At 37.8% G+C, this 20,826-nt stretch overlaps 1 protein-coding gene and 1 pseudogene across 1 annotated transcript in view; both read left to right on the top strand.

Annotated features, from left to right (window-relative positions):
- Positions 1–20,826, top strand: part of Zmym4 (zinc finger MYM-type containing 4) — a 134,485-nt gene that overhangs the window by 96,819 nt on the left and 16,840 nt on the right. Inside the window, exons 20-25 of the mRNA XM_051171187.1 lie at positions 684–855; positions 3,663–3,716; positions 4,466–4,645; positions 5,016–5,110; positions 18,494–18,665; positions 18,809–18,904. Of these exons, the coding sequence (XP_051027144.1) occupies positions 684–855; positions 3,663–3,716; positions 4,466–4,645; positions 5,016–5,110; positions 18,494–18,665; positions 18,809–18,904 (769 nt within the window). The remainder of the gene's footprint in view (positions 1–683; positions 856–3,662; positions 3,717–4,465; positions 4,646–5,015; positions 5,111–18,493; positions 18,666–18,808; positions 18,905–20,826) is intronic.
- Positions 2,730–2,915, top strand: LOC127211355 (ATP synthase subunit ATP5MJ, mitochondrial-like; annotated as a pseudogene).

The raw sequence follows: 20,826 nt of genomic DNA, 5'->3' as shown, positions 1-20,826 counted from the left end.
CTACAGTGAGACCCTGCCTGAAAGAAACCAAAACAAAGACTGAGAGTCAGGGAACCTAGGTTTGATTCCCAGCACCCATATTGTGGCTCACCCTTTTGTAACTGCCTTCCTCTGACAATTGTGGGCACTAAGACATGCATGTATTACACATACATGCAAACAAAACATTCATATACATAAGTAAATCTGAAAAGCAACCAAAGAAAAAAAGAAAAAGTTAGTAGTGAGATTACTCAGTAGGGGGAAAAAAAAGAAGAAGGAAAAAAAAAAATATGTGTGAATCTTGGTTTCTGGGCCAGCAAAGGGGTTGAACTGGTGCTTGCTGCTGTGCAATTAAACTACTCTGATGATGTGAATTCAATCCCTGGAACCTACATAAAGGTGGAAGGGTCGAACTGACTTCACACATTGTCTCTAACTGTGGCACACATACCCACCCAAAGAACATATTAAATAATAGTGATGATGGTGGGAATGATGTTGATGATATTAAAATTTTTTAAATGGACTGAACTGTCGCAGAGTTAAAAGATTCGTCTCATTTTTCTCACTTTCTATTAAATATTTTCCATTTGACAGTTTTGAAAATGAAGCAAGAAAGATTAAAGAAAATTTATGTTTTAAAAAAGATTTATTTATTATGTATACAGTGCTCTGTCTGCTTGTATGCCTTGTTCTTTCAGATGCCTGTACCCATGCTTATTCCATCCTCCACGGATAATGGAGATAAAGCCGCTGAGAGTGTTGAAGACATTAAAGAGAAACTTCCCACACATCCATTTGAAGCAGATCTCCTTGAGATGGCAGAAATGATGGCAGAAGATGAAGAGAAGGAAAAGACTCTGTCCCAGGGAGGTTCGTGCAGTCTTTATAATAAAGAATTTTTTTTTTAAGTTTACCTACAATTCTACAATTTTCTTGTATCGGTAATTTTAAATTTTATATTATTTTTTTATTTTATCCTTATTCAAACCTATGTTCCATGTACAAGAATTTTTAATTTATAATCAACTGCTTCTTATGTTAACTAAACAGAAGCAAAGGGACAGAAGGCCTGTTGGCTCAGTGACCTAGACAAGTCAAGTTCTGTTAGGGAGCCCTTTCTTCATGTGTGCGTCCCACAGACTAGTCAGGCCTGAGTGTTCTGTGTTGTTCTGCTGCTTTTCGTCTTCAGAACTAGCCTGTGAAGAGAGCATTGCTTAATTGACATTTCTCATCTTGAAATAGAATATAAGTTTTGTACCGCTTACTGCTTAGGAAATGATAGAATTTGGCTTCACAGCACATAGTCAAACAGTGCTTTACTGATTTTATTCTAGGAAGTTGTCTAACTTTGATTGTACCTTCTTAATTTTTGGTTACAGAAAGTAGAGAAAATATAATTAATGGAATGTGAAGTACAAAAGCATTTTCATATGTCATGAATGAACTAAGAATACTCTCTGTGGTTTTTGAGCCAAATATCCTTTAAAGGTTTTCCTTTGTTTTTTGAAGCAGGGTTTCTTGTAGCCCACGGCTGATCTTTCTAATCCCTTGCCTTTGATTATCATCATAGACCAGCATGTCCTGCTTGCTGGTGGGTTTGCATTATTTCATGTCAGAAACAATGCAGGGCTGGAGAGATGGCGTATAGGTTAAGAGCACTGTCTGCTCTTCCAGAGGTCCTGAATTCAGTTCCCAGCAACCACATGGTGGCTCACAACCATCTGTAATTAGATCAGGTGCCCTCTTCTGGCATGCAGGCACACATGCAGGCAGACACTGTATGCACAATAAATAAATCTTGAAAGAAAGAAAGAAAGAAAGCAAACCTTCTGTATTTCCAGCAGGTTTGGGTCTTTTGAGATTTGTGCTATTTTTAACTATGTGTGAGTGTGTATGTGTATGTCTTGTGTGTGGGTTTGTGCACTTAAGTGCAATGCCTGAGGAGGCCAGTGATCCCTGGAGGTGGAGTTACAGGCTGGAAACTAAACTCAGGTTATCTGCAAGAACATAATGTGCTCATAACTGACCAACAAGTTTGCAAATCATACATATTGAGATCAGTAGAAGCAATATTTCTTTTTAAAGATTTACTTATTTATTATTATGTATACAGTGCTCTGCCTGCATGTACACCTGCATGCAGGCCAGAAGAGGGACATCAGATAACATTATAGATGGTTGCAAACTACCATGTGGTTGCTGAGACTTGAACTCGGGACCATTGGAAGAGCAGGTGGCATTCTTAACCACTGAGTCCAGGCAAAACAATATTTCTTATATACTTCCTCTTTAATGTATTATCTTATAATTCTTACTCATTTGCTACTGAATGTCTTAGAATATAAGAATATTATTACTCTTCTTGAACAACTTTAACTTCTGATAGTATGTTTAATTTAAAAGTTAAGACAATTCATGATTTAAAAAAAAAAAAAAAAACACACAACTTATTTTAAGTTGGCCTTTTGTAGCCAGGCACGGTATCACCTATCCGTTATTATAGTACTTGAGAGGGTGAGGCAAAAGAGTCATATAGCCAGTCTAAACTGTATAATAGCAAAAGCGAGTATTCAGACGGGGGCGGGGAGACTTCTCCCTGACATTACTATTTAACATTTGTGGATCTCTCTACGTTACAGATGGAGAACTTTGTTTTTGCTGATCATTAAGTCAGAAAAGCTTTAGGGGGCTCAGTGACCTTTCCCAGTGTGTTGTGGAATATTGTGTGGCCTTGGTCTGCTGACATGCTTCAAAATCTTACTAAGAATATCTAGGTCCCACTGAAACCCTGCTTTACCCAGGTTTACCAGGAAATTTGAGTAGGAATGGGGTTAATGACCTTCATCCTTCATAAAATCAGGAGTGCTGCTGATAAAATAAGTAAAGCTGTGAAAGGCTCCAGTCCTGCCCCTGCCTGTGGCCATCATTAACCACTTCCTGAGTCCACTCAAGATGAATCATGTCAGCTAAGCTTCAGCAAACCTTTGTCAAATGGACATGTGTGCTTCTTAAGTACCATTTACAGTGTGGCATTAATAAATGTATTTGAGAAGCACCATTTTAGAAAGTATGCTAGCTTAAAGACAAACATTTGGAATCACTTTAGTGTAAGTCAGATGAAATTGTTAAGAAATACAGGAAGGAGAAATAGGATATAGGACTAATTTCTCTTTGATTTTAGTGAAAAACAAAACATAAGCCAGAATGTTTTCTTAAGTAATTTGAGATAATACCCTTTGCATAGTGAATTTGTGAACTTCATTTGAAGTATCTATTTTTCACTGAATTGTGTTATCATCAGTTCTGTGTGTTTAGTGCTCATGTAACAATTATTTCTATTCTAAGTCCGCTGGCCTTCAGAAGCAAATGCAAACGGTTTATGTGAGTGGAACAATTTTTCATGTGTGTATGTGCACATGTTCCTATATAAGAAGATTTCAACTGGCAAAAGAATACAGAATCAAAAACCAAGTCTCTTTTCACTATGGCTTCTCTCACATTGCTATCTAGAAGTGTAAAGATTGTTGACAACACGAATGACTTAACTGCTTTTATTACAGATGTTTCATTAGATGATGAATCAGGCCTTATGTATAGAAGTCTGTTTTGTGAGTAGTACTATCAAGAAGTCATTTCATTTGAGATGTGTTTTGTTTGTTTGTTTGTTTGTTTTTAAGAATCTCAAACTTCTGAACAAGAACTCTTTCTAGACACCAAGATATTTGAAAAAGGTCTGTAGTTATAAATATATTTTAGTTTTTGGAAATGCTATCTTCTGCTAACAATAGAAACTCATAAGAATTAGCATCCTTAGTATTTTAGTATCCTGTAGTATTTTATAATTTTACCTAATTTGTGAATTGATTGTCATGCTTATTTGTAATGCAAATAATAAAAACTACCTCAAATATTTTATTCATTGAGGTAATGCATCATAGGGCTTACCAAGAATAGGAATCCAGTTCTGGGAAACTGACCAAGAAGTTATTTGTGTGTGTGTGTGTGTGTGTGTGTGTGTGTGTGTTTGTACACGCATGTGAGTGAATGTGGGTATTACATTCATGTATGTGATCAATGTATATCGAGGTTAGAAGACATCTTTGGATTCTTTTTCTCAGGCATCATCCACTTGGGGGCAAAAACCTCTTTGCTTACTAGCCTGAAACTCGCCACGTAAGCTAGTCAGGCTGTTCAGCAAGCACCAGGAATTCACCTGTCTCTGCTTCCTAGGTGCTGGATTGCATCATGACATTATGCCTGTCCATTTGTTTTTTTAAACGTGGGTTCTGGGGATCAAAGTCAGATCCTTCTGCTTACAAAGCAAATACTCTACTAATGGAGTTGTTTCTCCAGCTACAGGTTATTTTATTATTTTTGTCTGGTTAAGTATCTGTCAATCATATTTCGGTTTTTAGTATGTAGAAGCTCAGGAGAATTTCTAAGTATGTCAAGAGAGCCTGTATATTTTCCTTACTTTCAGACCAAGGAAGTACGTATAGTGGTGATCTTGAGTCAGAGGCAGTATCCACTCCTCATAGCTGGGAGGAAGAGCTGAATCATTACGCCTTGAAGTCAAATGCTGTGCAAGAAGCTGATTCAGAACTGAAACAATTCTCAAAAGGGGAAACAGAACAGGATCTGGAGGCAGATTTTCCATCAGGTTTGTGCAGCGTGGAATGACTCCTGAAGGTCATCTATTTCAGAAGATTGGCAGGCCTCCATCCTTGCATTATTAAGCAGTTGTGATGTATTAAGGATTATATAGGTCACACAAGTTCTCTGCCTTTATGAATGTGTCTGTTAATTTGACTTTTTGCAATTTTTAAGACCTTTTTAACAGTAACAGCTTATGAAAGGTTTCCTTGATAGTGAACTTTCTGTTCATATGTTCAATCCTTTGTTTTTGCAATATATAAGTGAAGTTTATTTATCACAAAGAATAGACTGATGATTGCTGATACTTCTGTTTCTGATTTCTCTTTAAGTCTGAGCTGCATACCTCACATTGTGCTTTCTGCTGATTATTACAGAGTCCTTTGACCCACTTAGTAAAGGACAGGGGATCCAGGCACGATCTCGAACAAGACGAAGACACAGAGATGGCTTCCCCCAGCCCCGACGAAGAGTAAGCAGAAGCTTAAGTTTTAGAGTTTGAATTACTTTGCTTTAGCAGTATTTATTATTTTTTTTTTTCTGTTTACAAAGCTTTGTAGCAGCCCAAATCAAGCATTTTCATACATTATTTTATAAACTTAAGATTTTGTGCTTTTGTTTTGTAGTGTAAAAAACATTTATTACATATTTCTTTTAGTCAGGAGGTTTTCTTTGATTTTATAATTACAGGTTTTGATTTATTATCATATTTTCTGGCATATAAGACAACCCCAACGTTAACTTTTCAGTTAAAAATAAAGCTCACGCCTTTAAACTCAGCACTCAGGAGGCAGAGGCAGGCGGATTGCTGTGAGTTCGAGGCCAACCTGGTCTACAAAGCAAGTCCAGAACAGCTAAGGGTACATAGAGAAACCCTGTGTCAGAAAAACAAAACAAAACAAACAAAAAAGAGTTTGCAGCCTGAGTCTGCTGTGCAGTGTGTGTGTGTGTGTGTGTGTGTGTGTGTGTGTTTGTGTTGGAAGAGGGGTAGTCTTATATGGTGAGTATATTCTAAAACTCTGTATTTTAACTGGAAAAGTTAAAGTTATGGTACTTTTAAAGGCTTTTTATAGAGGCCTGGAGGGATAGGACAGTGGTAAATAACACTTGCTCCTCTTACAGAAGACTGAGGTATAATTCCCAGCACCCATGTGATAGTTCACTACTGTCTCTTACTCAGGTTCTGGGGGATCCAGTGTCATCTTCTGATCTCCCAGACATTGAGCACATGTGTTGAATAAACATACATAAAGACAGAATAGCCATATACATAATGGGCCACTGAGATGGTTTTAAAGGGTAAAAGTGCTTGTCCCCAGGCTTCATGACCCGAGTTTGAACCTTGGAACGCACATAATGGAATGAAAAATCTGATCGCTGTAGGTTGCCTTCTGACCTTACATACATACCAACTGTAGCATGTGCAGGCCCACATTTGTGAGCCTGCACATGTGCACACACACACAGTAAAAAGTAAATGTAAGATAGATTTAATAATCCATGACTCAGCAGCTAACAGTTCCTGCTGTTCTTGCAGAGAAACTGAATTTGCTTCTGACATCTATGTTGGATGCCTCACAAGTGCCTGTAACTGGAGCCCCATGGAACCCAACCTTCTTTGCTAATTCCAGGGATGTCTGCACAAACTGGTACCTAGCCACACATACATATCATTGAAAATAATCTAAATTTTTAGTCCTAACATTTGTGAAGCAGAAGCAGGAACATCTCTGAGTTCAAGGCCAGCCTAGTCTAGTTCCAGGACAGCCAGGGCTACACAGAGAAACACTCTCACAAAAAGCAGGCAAACAAACAAAACCCCAAAATCAAATTTTCTGCTTAAAGTCTAAATTTGGCTAATTTTACATATTCTGATAAAAAGCTAACTTTTACGATTAAAGTATGCTAATTGAATTTATATAGGCTGTTTTTCATATTGAAAGGGTTTTCCCAAAAGATAAAAGAGGGGAGGGACCAGTGAGTGAGTTAAGGTGCTTGCTGCCCAGCCTTAGTTCAGTACTTCGTTCCTCCTTTCCAGTTACCAGTGACTCCAAATACACACTCAAAATACATGGAGGGGTTTAAACTTTTTTTAATTGAAAAACATTTTCCTACATTGCATTTTGATCATTTCCCCTCCTACTTCTTCCAGAACCACCCCATCTCTCTATTCCCAGAACTTTATGTTCTGGTTCTTTCTCGCTTTAAAAAAAACAAACACAAAACAATATAATAAAACACACACTGAAGGTGTAGTGGCGGCACACGCCTTTAATCCCAGCACTGGGAAGCAGAGGCAGACAGATCTCTGTGAGTTCAAGGCCAGCCTGGTCTACAAAGTGAGGTCAGCACTACAAGAGAAACCGTGTCTTGAGAAAACAAACAAAATAATAATAATAAAGAGTAAAAAACACACTCTAAAAAAAAGTCCCACAAAAAGGAAAATTAAACAAGCAAAAGACAAAAAAAAAAAAAAAAGCCCAAATACAGCAGAAATTTTTTAAAAGTCTACTACAAAAATACTATTGAGTTTGTTTTGTCTTGCCCATATACCCCTGAGTATGCAGCCTGCCTTGAAGTGTGGTTTATATACCGGGGAGACTCTATTGGAGAAAACTGGTTTTTTTTTTTTTTTTTTTTGGTCAGTGAGTTTCAATTGTAGAATAGCTTTTTGGTTAGTGGTGGGACCCCGTGTCCACTTCAGGGCTAGGACCCCTCCAGGTCTTGTGTGAGTTGCTGTAGTCTCTTTGAGTTCTAGTGTGCAGCGGTCGTGTTGTGTGGAAGACTGTGCTTCCTGGAAGTCATCCATCCTCTTAACATTTAACACTAGCCTTATTTTTTAAAAATGAGTTTCAGTTGTATTTAAAAGCTCATAAATTCTAAATATAGTTTGCTGAGATTCGACAAATGACCACACTGTGTAACCACTGCTAGTCATGAACAATTAAATTATACGAAAATCTCTCTTAGTCTTTTGTAATCAGTTTCATCTCCAGATGTTGACAGCAACCAATCTGTTAGGTAGATTGATGCAAAATGGTACTGTTTTGCCGTTACTCAAGTTACCGGACAGTATTGGCTTCCTACTCCAGCTTTTCTGACAACAGAGGGCCTTTGAGGTTCATCCATGCTACTTTGTGTCCCAGTGGTTCATTTCCTTTTTGTCTTTAAGTAGCATGCATTGTAAAATAGATCAAAGTTTGTAATGTTGCCTAACAAGTGACACAAATTTTGGGCTTTCCAGAGAGTTGTTAGGATTTTTCTAGTGTAAATTTTCACATGAACATATTTTCATGTTTATTGAGGAATAATATTTAGAAATAAATTACTAGGTTTTATGATAAGTGTTTTTTAACTTTATAGAAAAGCAACCACACTGTTTGGATGTTCTGTTTTACATTCCTTCAAGCATTGTGGCATAGTCCATAAGCACCATGATTTTGGTAACACTTGGTATTGTTACATTTTAGCCTGTCTACTTGATTGCATTTTTCTTTGTTTTTGCTCCTGGTGACAAAAGGTTAGTGAACATCTTTTCCTACATATATTTGCCATTTGTTAGCCATCTTAGCAGGAATTAAGCGTCTTTGGTACACACACTCATTTTTGGATGCATGGTGAATGGTGGTTGTCAATGAATTGTACTCTTTTCATTTGGCTTTATTTGTGTGTTTTTAAAAGAATGGGATGTATTTTTTCTTTCTTTCTTTTTGGACAGGGTTTCTCTGTGTATCCTTGGCTTTCCTGAACTCACTTTGTAGACCAGGCTAGCCTCAAACTCACAGAGCTCAGCCTGCTTCTGCCACCTAAGTGCTTGTCTATGTATATGCATTTGAGTGCATTTTTCTGAGGAGGCTAGAGATACCAAATCCCTTGGAGCTAGAGTTGCAGGTGGTGGTGAGGTGCCTTAGAAGGGTGTTGGAGCTTAAACTTGGGTCCTCCTCAAAAGCAGAACTTGCTCTTAACCACTAATCTATCTCTCTAGCCCAAATGCCAACTTTTTAAATTGTAGCTTTACAGTGAGTCTGTGGTGTAGTCAGGGATGTAAATTGTGGTTTTTATATTTACAAATTTAATTTTACCTTGTTTATTTTTATTATTAATTAAAAAAAAACAATTGGAAGGCCAGGCATGGTGGCGCACACCTTTAATCTCAGCCTCAGGAGGTGGAAGCAGGTGCATCTCTATGAGTTTGAGGCCAGCCTGGACTCAAAAGTGAGAGATCTGCCTTTTCTGTCCCCACATGTCGTGTTCTATTGGTCTGTCTTTTACTTCCATCCAATTAGGATTGAAGACACACAGGACCACATTTTCCCCAGTTTTTTTTTTAATGTGGGTACTTGGATTATGTGGGTACTGAATTCATGGCCTGCACCATCCTCTATTTAGTTCACTAAGTTTCTCTCAACAATGTCTGTGTATTTCAGTTTTACAAGCCTGTTTATGTTTTGTTGGTTTTTTTCACATTTAATTTTTTTATTCTACTAAAAATCATATTAATTAATTAATTAATTAATTGTTATAGCCCGATCTTACTCTGTAGCCTAGGCTTTTTATTAAGACAAGGTCTCATCAGCCCTTGCTATCATCAAATCTGTGGCAGTCCTCCCAATTCAACGTTCTAAGTGTCGGGCTTACACACTGTACTTTAAAACATACTATTTTAAAATAGTAATTTTGGCTTATAGAAATCTGGATGATTTTTGTATGGTCACCTTATTTTCCTAAAGCTTCATTAGACTAAACTTTTTACCTGTATTGTTAGATTATTTGTGAATAAAAGCAGCTTTCCTTTCCTTCCTAATGTGAATGCCTTACCTTTTTTCTTGCTGTGTGGAACTCACTGTGACCTTCCCTCCAGCGCTGGGTGTTAGTAAGGAAGCCTTTGCTTTGTTCCCAGTCTCAGAACAGCAGCATTGTGTTTATTGTTCCTTGTTGATTTCTTCTGCACGTTTGCCCTGGTTAGATAACGGACTTTATCAGGTGAATTTTTTGTATCTGTGATATGGTATCTGGTTTTTGCAACATTTCCCCCTTTTTATCTAAATAAAAAGGAAAGATTTTAACTCTAACACGGTACAGCTGTTTACAGTAATGGAACTATTTCTTCCAAGCTTTCCACAATGTCTAGCTTGGTTGTATTTGTCCATTTTAGGGTTAAGTGTTTTTGAGTTCTAAATTCTGTAAAACGTGTGTCAGTCTCCTAAGAACTCAGCAGTTTGAATGCCCTGAGAAGTTTGTTGACCCATTGGGTGGTGTTTGTCACTTTAGAGGCCGTCAGCCTAAAGGTCCACTGTTTGTGCAGAACTTGCTGGTAGAAGAGGCAAGGGGCAGGTTTTCCAGATGATTCCTGTTACCACAATTCAGATACTTCGTCATTGCAGGGCCCTGTTATCTTCTTGGAGACCTCAAAGTTTACTGTTGGAAAGGTCATGGTTATTGTAGAAAACAAGATCTGAAAGGTTTGAGGATCACAAACTATTAAGTACATCCAACGTATACAAACTTTGTTCCTAGTTACCTGCTTCAGATTCAATCTTGAAAATACATAAAGGAAGCTAGAAAAGGCTTATTTCTAGAATTAGTTAGTGTTCTGTATAACTATAGGTAACACAATAGAAACTTTATATATACATAATAATCTTACAGATTTTGAGGTAATACTTATTCCTTAAGAAATGTTTTAGGGAAAACAAACAAAACAAAAGAGAAATGTTTTAGAGGCTGGAGAGATGACTCAGAGGTTAAGAGCACTGCCTGCTCTTCCAGACGTCCTGAGTTCAATTCCCAGCAACCACATGGTGGCTCACAACCATCTATAGTGTGATCTGGTACCCTAGTCTGGCTTGCAGGTGTACATGTAGGCAGGACACTATATATAATAAATATTAATCAAAAAAAGAAAAGAAATGTTTTAAAGAGTCAAATGAAAATGAGATCAGTGGCAATAGAGTAGTTTCTCTACCAACCCCCTTTTTCCCCCTTCTGTCCCATACCAGGTGGCTCTTGTGATATGAGACAGAGATTTTGGATTTTCCTTTAACACGCATGCATGAGTTTAGAGAAGGAGAGGGCCATGCTCCAACCCCAAAGCCAGCTTTAATTTTTAATTGAATTGGGACTACATAAAAACCATCTGCCATTTATGTCGGTGGAGGGCAGCAATACCATTTGGCCAATTTACTCTTTTTCTTGGGATCATTTACTCTTGATGATCTGTCCTTTTTCTTTGGATGGTTCATTTGTTGGGTAGTCTCCGGATTTCTTATTTGGATGCTTTTAATCTCTTGGAAAGATAAAAGCAAAACCCTGCTGCAACCCTAACTCTGGTGGGGTTTCATTCTTTGGAAAGTTACAGCTTTCCTGGGGCAAAGTATTTTTTGGCAACAGAAAAAGTACTATCTTTCCATTGATAATTTAAAAATTCTTTTGAAATTTCAAAAATATACCTTAGTATGTGTGAATAAATATGCCTATATTCCTCCTTGTTAAACATAAATTCAAGGTTTAAGTGTATTTATTTTTAGATTACAACATACATTCACTTTGAATTTCAGCCAGCCTTTTGCAAGTTGCTTTTAATTTTAAATCACTAATTCTTTTTATTTTTTAATCACTAATTCTTATGTGCCTGCCTCTGCCTCTTAAGTGCTGTGATTAAAGGTGTGAACCACCACCTGGCTATGGATTCCTTATAATAGTTATTCTCATTGTCCTGATTTAATTAGGTTCTGTTTCCCCTTATTTTTTAGTGGTAGGGGTAAACTTTCAAGTTTTTCAAATGAATAATCTGTCATCATTGCTGATAAATTCTGAATTTGTTCCTGGTAAATTTTAATATTCTAGTCTTAATTAACCATGATGCCAATTTGTCCACTATTTCATTATTTTCAGATGTTTTATTTTTCTTGCCTATATGAGCTATATAAAATTTGATGCTATTTCCATTCATGCCTCCCTTGACCAGATATCTTTGCCCTTTATCTGCCGGCTAATCATTTCTTATTTTGATGACCATATGACTATACCGTTGCACATGTATCATGAATTGGAGAAGACAGGGATTCCTAGTTGCTTTCCTAGTTGCTTGTCTTATAGCCAATACTGTTGTGCTGACTTTGTGCTTCCTTCCCTCAGTATTGGCTGTTTTATTCCATGGTAATAGGCTGCCATTTTCCATTAGTTTTGGTTCTATCAGTGGTCGACGAATCATGAGTAAACCATGCGTTAGCCAAATGTTGTGACCATGTTGTTAGTCCCCAGAATTCAATACATGTCTCTTTTATAGGGAGAAGTGAGTGGTTTAGGGATGGATCCCCCATCCCCACCCCCTACCTCCCACTCCACCCCCAAGTAGGGTTTCTCTCTGTACCCTTGGCTATCCTGGACTCAATTTGTAGACCATGCTGGCCTTAAAAATTCACAGAGATCTGCCTGCCTCTGCCTCCTTGAAGCTAGGATTACAGGCATGTGCCACTGTGCCCGGATGTTAGGGATGGGGATGGATTTTAGGGAACTGAACTATTTCCTCAGTGGGGGGAAGGCATAGACCCCTTTGCTACCCACATCCTGGTCATGAAAGAATTGAGATAACAGTTTCACTGTAATACCTTTCCTTCTATGGCTAAGCCTGCTAAGGACTCTGCCTTCAGATGGATCCAGTGCATCATTGTGTGCTCTTGTGACCATAATGTGGTTGGCAATGACTGACTATAAGTTTCTCCATGCCTCTTAAATTGTCCCGAATTGTTTCTCAGAGAATATTTATTCTCTATATATGGAATGTTTGCAATAGAAGCCAAGTGGCAAATGTTGGTGGATTCCCTTTTGCATTTTGAGGACTCCCCAGTTGTCAGTTATCCAGTTAATATGATATCTATAATAAAGATATGATCTGCTTCAATATTGTTCAGGTTTGCATGAACAGCATCAATGAGCTTATTGACAGTTACAGAAGTTGCTCTTGGTTTCTGTCCCCACTGGAAATCAACTGCCTTTTCTAGTAAGCCTGTAGAGGGTTTTTATAATAATCCTTAAATATGGCATGTGATTTGTCTAGTGTGCAAATGCACCAATTAGGACTTGTATCTGAGTTTTGTCCCTGGGTGGTGGGATTATAGGCCTATGCCACCATCACCTTGTTTACTGTAACTCTACAATTTAGAAAACAACTTAGAGATTTCTGCCTGCTTCTGCTGTGATTAAAGACATGAGCTACCACTGCCCTGCTCACATATTTTATCTTTGCTCCAAACCACTCAACTCTTCCAGATTTAGAAAACAAGTTTGAACTGTGTAACCCTTTGAATTTACTTAAAACATTTCAATTCTCTTAACTGTGTTTTTAATACCAAACAACAAAAATATCTTTTTGATATAAGACGAAAACTCAAAAGCTGATGTCCAAGATGACATGGGCCATGTGGCAAATTACAAACTAACATTTTCACAAAGAATTAAGATATGTGGTCTAAGAAATCCCCCCTCCTTTTTTTTAAAATTTCATGCCTTAGGTAACTTATCATTCAAAAATATTACTAAGGTTTTTTTTTTTTTTTTTTCCTGCTTGATCAAATGAAAGGCATTTGTTAGTCTCTATAAGTTAGTTTGTATTGAATGACCATGATGTCTGATCAACTATCGCTTCTCTTTATTCAGGAGATTTCTCCTGTTCAAATCATTCTTTTTTCCCTTCCAGGTTTTTCCAGACATGGTTTCTTTGTGTAACCTGGGCTGTTCTGGACATAGCCTTGAACTCGGAGAGATCCACCTGCCTCTGCCTTCCGAGTGCTGGGATCACAGGTGTGTGCCACTGCACCCTGCTATACCTGGCTTATTTTTTTAAGTTTACTGTTATACCAGCTATTCTAGAACCTGTAATTTTTCTTTTGTCCTTGGCCATTTTTTCACCCACACAGGCTTATCAGTTAGGCATTTTAAAGGTAGACTGACAGCTGTTGTTTTCTGATTATAAACATCCTGAACTGTCTGTGACTCCTCTTGAGAATACCTTTTAATATTTTTCTCAGAAACGTTTTTATTTTATGATTTGTTTCTGAGATCGGAGGAATGTTAATCTGTTTTCCATTGCTGCAACAAACCATGTCCCCATAATTTTATGGCTATATTTGTCACATGTGGCTTTACTTTTTCTTCTTGTCCTTCTAACTCTATACACTTGGCCCTTCTTGAACTTTGTACCTAAGATAAAGTTCCAATCCCTAGAAGCTGGATATTTATCTCCTGAGAGGCCAATCTGGATGCCAAGATTTTGGTGAAATTATTGTTACATCTGCTTCTGTGTCTACTAAACCTTGAATTTCAGTGCGTTTGCATTTTTAGTTTTAGTCTCTGTTCATTTATAGCAGTTCACCAAAATGCTTGTTTTCTTGTCTCTCTTGAATTTTTTGTTTTATCTACTGAAGCTATTCTGTCCTTGATTACATCCAAAGCATTGTTCTTTGCTTGTTTTGTTTTTTTCAAGACAACATTGTTCTTTTTAACAACAGGCATTAAATCTTTTAATTGCTCTGTGGATGAATTTCTCCAATGCTGACAGGGAACAATCAATAGAATTGATATTGGGGCTTGTAGGAGGCCCCCTATGGCATTTCCTTCTGGCAAAGGGTTACCTTGCCTATCCCTTATTGATTCGGATTCATTATTCCAATGATGACCCTTGCCACACCTTCTGCATACTCCAGAAGGCTGAGGCCTTCTTTGTGAATTATCGCTAGGGAAAAACCTTGTGTACAATTCCTTTTCAAGCGACCTTGTTTACCACATTTAAAACATTTGGCATTTTTATTTTTCTTTAAACTTTCATAAATTATTTCTATCAGATTAGCATTGTAAGTATGAGATCCAATATCAGCCATCTATATGTCTAATCCATTCATTTGTTGGTACTGATCCTGCCTTTAAAGGTCTAATCACCCTTTTGCATTGTGAATTAGTATTTTCAAAAGACAAAGATTTGATTAATGTTTGCCTGGCTTCTGAATACGAAGGTATTCTATTTACAGCTGAAGTCAATCTGCAAAAAAAAAAATCATTGAAGGTTTCTTTTGGGCCCTGTATAATTTTAGTAAATAACTCAGACCTCTTTCTTGATTCTTTAACCTTGTCCCAAGCATTTAAAGCTGCTAAACAACATAGCACCAAGGTGTGATCATAAAATTCAAGCTTCCTTTGTAAATTAGCATATTGACCTTCACCCAGCAGTATTAATACCTTTGGCCTTATTTTGTTGTTCTCTGGCCCTAGCTGCCTTCTTTCCACCACATTCAATAGTGTAACTGAGGACCAGCGTCTTATATTGCTGTTGCCAAATCTTTCCAGTCTTGGGGGATAATTCTGTTCTGAGTTGTCTATAAATTTAATATCTGCTTCACATAGTGTCAGTGTGTCCCATGTGAAACAGTTGCTTCCTTTTAAATCTCCTGAAATCTATTAGGTCTATAGGATTCTGTTTAACTTCTTCATAACCTTGATTGTGCCTATCATCTGCTGGTAGGTCTTGCATAGTAACTGGATAAATTAAAGTTGGTTTTCCAACAACCTTGAGCCACCTCTCGTCAGTTTCATTATGTGGTGGCACAGTAGGTTCTTCTCTAACTTCCCCTGTCTGTGACTGAGTAATTTTCTTATTTTCATATATAAATTTTTCTAAGGCTTGTATCTTACCAATCTACTTTCCATATTTGGCACAGAAAAAACCACTATGGCTATTAAGGATAAAATATGAATTATCATACTGATAGTAATTATAATCAGCATTATGTCAGTCTCAGTCATTTATCCTTTCATTTTTCTCCTATTTTTAAGCCATCTAAAGTAGCACTATACAGGGTCCTAACCCCTTGTATTGTGATGTTTCCCATCCTTAACTCTCTCCTTGAGGACTTCGCAGGTGATGGCTTCTCAGTTTGTCTGCAGCTGACGTGATGTCTCTGTTCATGTGGTCGTTCCATGGCTTGAAGCAACAATTGTTGTTTTAACAAAATCTCAATTGTTTGATTTTTACCAATAAAGACTCAAGAGCCAGATGCTAGGGTAAAATCCTGCTAGCTCAGAGAGGCAGAGAAAGTACCCAGCTGACCTTCCTCCTCTGCACATGTCCAAAAGGAAGCTCTCCTTCTCCTAACCATCTCAAACTGCCCCCCCAAACTGAATGTCCCCTCCTTTCTACTTCCTGTTTATCCTTCTATCTATCGTCCTGACTTCCTCTTACTCTTTATGGTTTTTCTCTATGTTTAGTCTCTGTCAGCTATTTCCTTGTTCCACCTCTTGACCTATGGTTGACTATTTAATCCTGTTCAATCAGAAAGCTTTTTAATTAAAGGTTTGTGCTAGGGCTCAGCCACACCACATCTAGAAATTTTTTTTCTCCAGTAAACCACATAGTCTTGGTATTTACAGTGTGATCATATATCCTCCAACAACTTACTTTTTCCTAATGTATTCTTTTTACATAATGTTGGCTTAAGTTTTACAGTGATTTGTTATGGTTTTAAGTTCTTTGTTGCCTGTGCCTCTTCGAGCATTAGGATATGTACTGCCACTCTTAGCCTTGTGGAAAGGATTTAAATTATAAACCTGTTTGTGTCTTTGGATTGAGGTTATCTGATCTTTTCTACAGCCTTTTTAATTATCTCTTTTTTAAGACAAGGTGTCAGCTAGACGCCCAGACTGCCATTTAGTTCACTCTGAAGACTAAGTAAATCTTCATTTGAACTGTGCACGTACATTACCCTATTGAGTTAAGATTTTTTTTGTGTGTGTGTGGGGCTGGAGAGATAGCTCAGAGGTTGAGAGCCCTGGCTGTCCTTCCAGAGGTCCTGAGTTCAATTCCCAGCAACTACATGGTGGCTCACAACCATCTATAATGGGATCTGGATCTGTTGCCTTCTTTTGGTGTGCAGGCAGAACACTGTATCCATAATAAATAAACCTTTTTTTTTTTTAAAGAGGGGGGGTTTATAAGTTACCAAATTTATTAGTGTAACAATATTCTATGTAAAATTTTCAAAATTTATATGTTTGCCTATACATCTGTCTGTGTTCCACATGTGTACTTGGTACCCAAAAAGTCCAGAAAAGGACATTAGATCCTTTGAAACTGGAGTCACAGATGGTTTTAGGCTGGCACGTGAGTACTGGGATTTGCAGCCATGTCCTCTGGAAGAGCAGCCAGTGCTCTTAACTGCTAAGCCATCAATCTAGTGCTGGGATTCTATTTAAAATTAAAACATCAGTTCACAAATTAAAAACAGCAGTAATGTTAACAAATGATACTCCTTATCTTTTTGTCTCTATAGTGACAGTGTTCTTGGTATTTTATATTTTAAATTATTTTTCTAGTCATTCTAGTTGAATGACAGTTGTTTAAAAAAATATTTTATAAAAGGAACAACTTCCATTTTTATCATGTTTTTTTTTTTAGTTTTCCCCATTGTTTTTGTTATTTCTTCCTTTGCTTAATGTTTTATTAGCATGTATTAGTTATGCATAACAATAGGTTTCATGATCTTTTCATACAAGCACATGGTGTATTTCGGTGACTCTCTCTCTCTCTCTCTCTCTCTTTCTCTTATTCCCTGCCCCCTTACCCTTTCTGGTCCTCATCCCAATAATTCTCTTACTCTTTTTAGCTAACTTCATTTCTACTTTTTTGTCACTTTCCCCCCTTGTGACCAAATGAGTTTCATTAGGGTTGCTTACAAGAGTAACCTCCCCTCCCTCATTGTTAACAACACAGAAGTGTGGGGTTACATCAGCCCCCACTCTCATTTATTTATATGTGGTACATGCAGGCCAGAAGAGGGCGTCAGATCACATTATAGTTGGTTGTGAGCTACCATGTGATTCCTGGGAATTGAACTCAGGACCTCTTAAAAAGCAGCCAGTGTTTTAACTGCTCACATCTCTCCAGCCCCCTTTTCTCTAATCTTACTCTTTTTGAGACAGAACAACACTTTGTAACCATGCCTGGCTTCACCTTGCACGCAGATCAGGTCAGACTGCCTGCCTCTGCCTCCTAAGTGTCTTTAGTATTTTAAAACAGAAAGCTTAGATTGTGGATCTTAGGCCTCTTATTCCAGTTTTCTGTTTTGTTTTTTTAACATCACTGATCTAGCACCCCAAATTTTATGCATATTGGGCACATGTTCTGCTTAAGTTATGCCAGAGTTCTTTTATTTTTACAAAAGTTTGTTGGTATTTTGAGTATCCTGGTCTAAGCATTGTATTAGCTCCATCACAGAATTTTTTAAAGATTTATGATTTTCATTTAAGTTTATAGGATTTTCTAATTGTAGCTATAATTTCTTCCTTGATATATGCAATATTTTACAGGTATGCTATTCATTTATAATTTGGGAAGATTTTTCCCGACACATTTCCAGTATTGACTTTAAGTCTAATTCTTTTATTGCTTGGAATATGATCTATTTAAGTGAGCTAGTAATAGAGTATGTGATAATGGTTATAGCTCAGTTACTTAAATGTTTGTAATTACTGTAGTAATTTCTTTTTCGTACTAATTGGATGAGTTAATTTTGTGATATTTTGATTAACAGTTTTATATAGTCTAGGCTGGCCTTGAACTTCCCATGGAGCTGAGAATGAGCCTGTACTTTTCTTGATCCTCTTACCTCTACTTGTAAAGTGCATCACCACACCTGAATGGATAGGGTTACTTTTAAAACCATTTCAGGTCTGAATTCTGAATCTTTAGGATATAAAAATAAATTCTTTATTCAATAGGATTATTCTTTTTGCAGCTCTGAGAACTCAGATTCTTAAAATTCCAAAGCTAAGTTTAATAGTTTGTGAATTTTTGGAATTCTCTCAGGGGAGGAAGAAGTCTGTAGTGCCTGTGGAGCCCAGGAGTCTCATTCAAGGAGCCTTGCAAGGGTGTTCAGTGTCTGGAATGGCACTGAAGTACATGTACGGGGTGAACGCATGGAGGAACTGGGTTCAGTGGAAGAATGCCAAGGAGGAGGAGGTGGACCTGAAGCGTGGGGGTAAGTGCTCAGGGTGCCTTGTGTCTGCCTGTAGGTGTAGGAAGTAGAAACAAAACCCTAAGTGCATCCAGAGAGGATTAGAATCTAGTGTTACTCAGTCCCGCTTCATTATTGTTATTTACCTGTCTTATTTGTCTCATCAGGAAGTGAACATGCCTCTCCTAGTCCGTGTTCTGACTCCTTAGGAAGTTCTCAAGATCAGGTACTCTCTCAGGAATCGTCAGAGCAAGGTTGTAAAGGTAAAAGTTGCTTCAGTCTCTTTGCTGTGAATTATTTACATCCGTGAGCATTTTGACTATATGTACATTTGTGGAACATGTGCATGCCTGGTGTGTGCAGAATCAGAAGCGGGCATTGGCTCTTCTAGAACTAGAGTTACAAGCAGCTGTGTACCATCCTGTAGGTGCCAAGAGTCAAACCTGGGTCCTCTACAAAAGCAGCCAGTACTCTTAACTACTGAACCATCTCTCTAGACCCTAAAAATATTGTTGATTTAAGTATATGAACTGGTCAGATGTGGCATGATGTGCTAGTCTATCACAGCAAAGGAAGGAGAATCAAGAGTCGAGGGTTATTTTCAGCTTTGTAGTAAAGTCAAGGCCCCCAAATTGAGTAGTTGGTGAATTGAGTTTTAAATTTTAGAGTTTTCAGTCTTAAGGTAAGAAAGAGTGGTTAATTTCGTATCCCCAGTTTTGAAGATGTTATTATGTAGGTAAAGTTGTATCTTCTGATACTGATTTTATAAAGCACATGTAAAGAATTTTGTTTTTAAGCTTACAGATAATTCTAAATAATCTTTTTGAGTCCTGTGTTTGTATAATAAACTATATTAAACACTGTAAGAATTTTATATTTTGTAAATAATACTCCCTGTCATCCCCATGGCTTTGGAAAACTTTTGTTTTGTTTTGGTTTGGTTTTGGTTTTGTGTTTTGAAACAGGATTTCTCTGTGTAGCCTTGGCTGGACTTGCTTTGTAGACCAGGCTGGCCTCAAACTCAAAGAGATCCGCCTGTCTCTGTCTCCCAAGTGCTGGAATTAAAGGCGTGCACCACCACGCCTGACTCCTTCGGAAACTTGTAAGATTTATTTTGTGTGTATGTGTATTTTGCCTGCATTAATGTACATATAGCATATGCATGCCTGGTGGCTGAGGAGATCAGAGAGGTCAGATCCCCTGGAACTAGCACCATAGATGGCTGAGTCACGTCGTTGGTGGTGGGAACCAAATCCAGGTCTTCTGCAAGAACAAGTGCTTTTATCTGCTGAGTCATCTCTCCAGCCCCAGATGTATATGCCTTTTAATGTTTGTTTCATATGAGCTTCTAGCCATTTTAGAGTCAAACAATTCAAATGTAGCAACAATATCATTTTAGATTTTCATACATTTTCACTTTTTACTGGTTTGATGTGCTAGTCTAGATCATTGTTAGTTTTTGTATTTTACTTTTTATTACTTTGTGCTGTGTACACTCATGGATAGACTCATGGATGAAGTGACTATTCTTTTCATGAAAGAGAGTTGAACTTGGGTCTTTCCATTTGAGAGGGTTAGTCCCTGACTATCACAGCAAGCATGGTGACAGGCAGGCATGAACAGTAGCTGAGAGCTTACTTCTTGAGACACACCCCACAGAGAGCTAATTGCTAATGGCATGAGTGTTCTGAAAGCCTGCCCCCAGTGACACACTTTGTCCCAGAAGGTCACAGCCCCTAATGCTAAGTAGTACCACCAAGTGGTGGGGACCAAGCACTCAAATATATCAGCCTGTAATGATCATTCTTACTCAAACCACCACAGTGCCTGGCCCCGTAGGCTGCAGCCATGTTGTAATGCAGAGTGTGTTGTGTCTAACTTGAAAAGTCCTCATTGTCTTTTAGTCCCCATACTGTTTCAGTCCAAAGTCTCTTCTGAGACTCAAGGCAATCTCTTAATTATAGCCTAGAAGATCAAAAGCAAATTATGTACTTCTAATGTACATTGACACAGACTACTTGCTAATGTTTCAAAAAGGAGGAAAAGGGCATATTGAGGAAATACTAGGCCAAAGCAACTTAGTCAAACCCCAACTTAAAGAAAAAAAAATGTAGGTGGAAAGTGGTAGGAATGAAAGCAGACTGGTAGCTGGGTGGTGACGGCAGCAGTGGTGCGCACATTTAAT

The sequence above is a fragment of the Acomys russatus genome, chromosome 29, assembly GCF_903995435.1.
Source record: "Acomys russatus chromosome 29, mAcoRus1.1, whole genome shotgun sequence".
NCBI classification, from domain to species: domain Eukaryota; kingdom Metazoa; phylum Chordata; class Mammalia; order Rodentia; family Muridae; genus Acomys; species Acomys russatus.
Note: the sequence above shows the minus strand (reverse complement) of the source record. Positions and strands in the feature narration are given on the sequence as shown.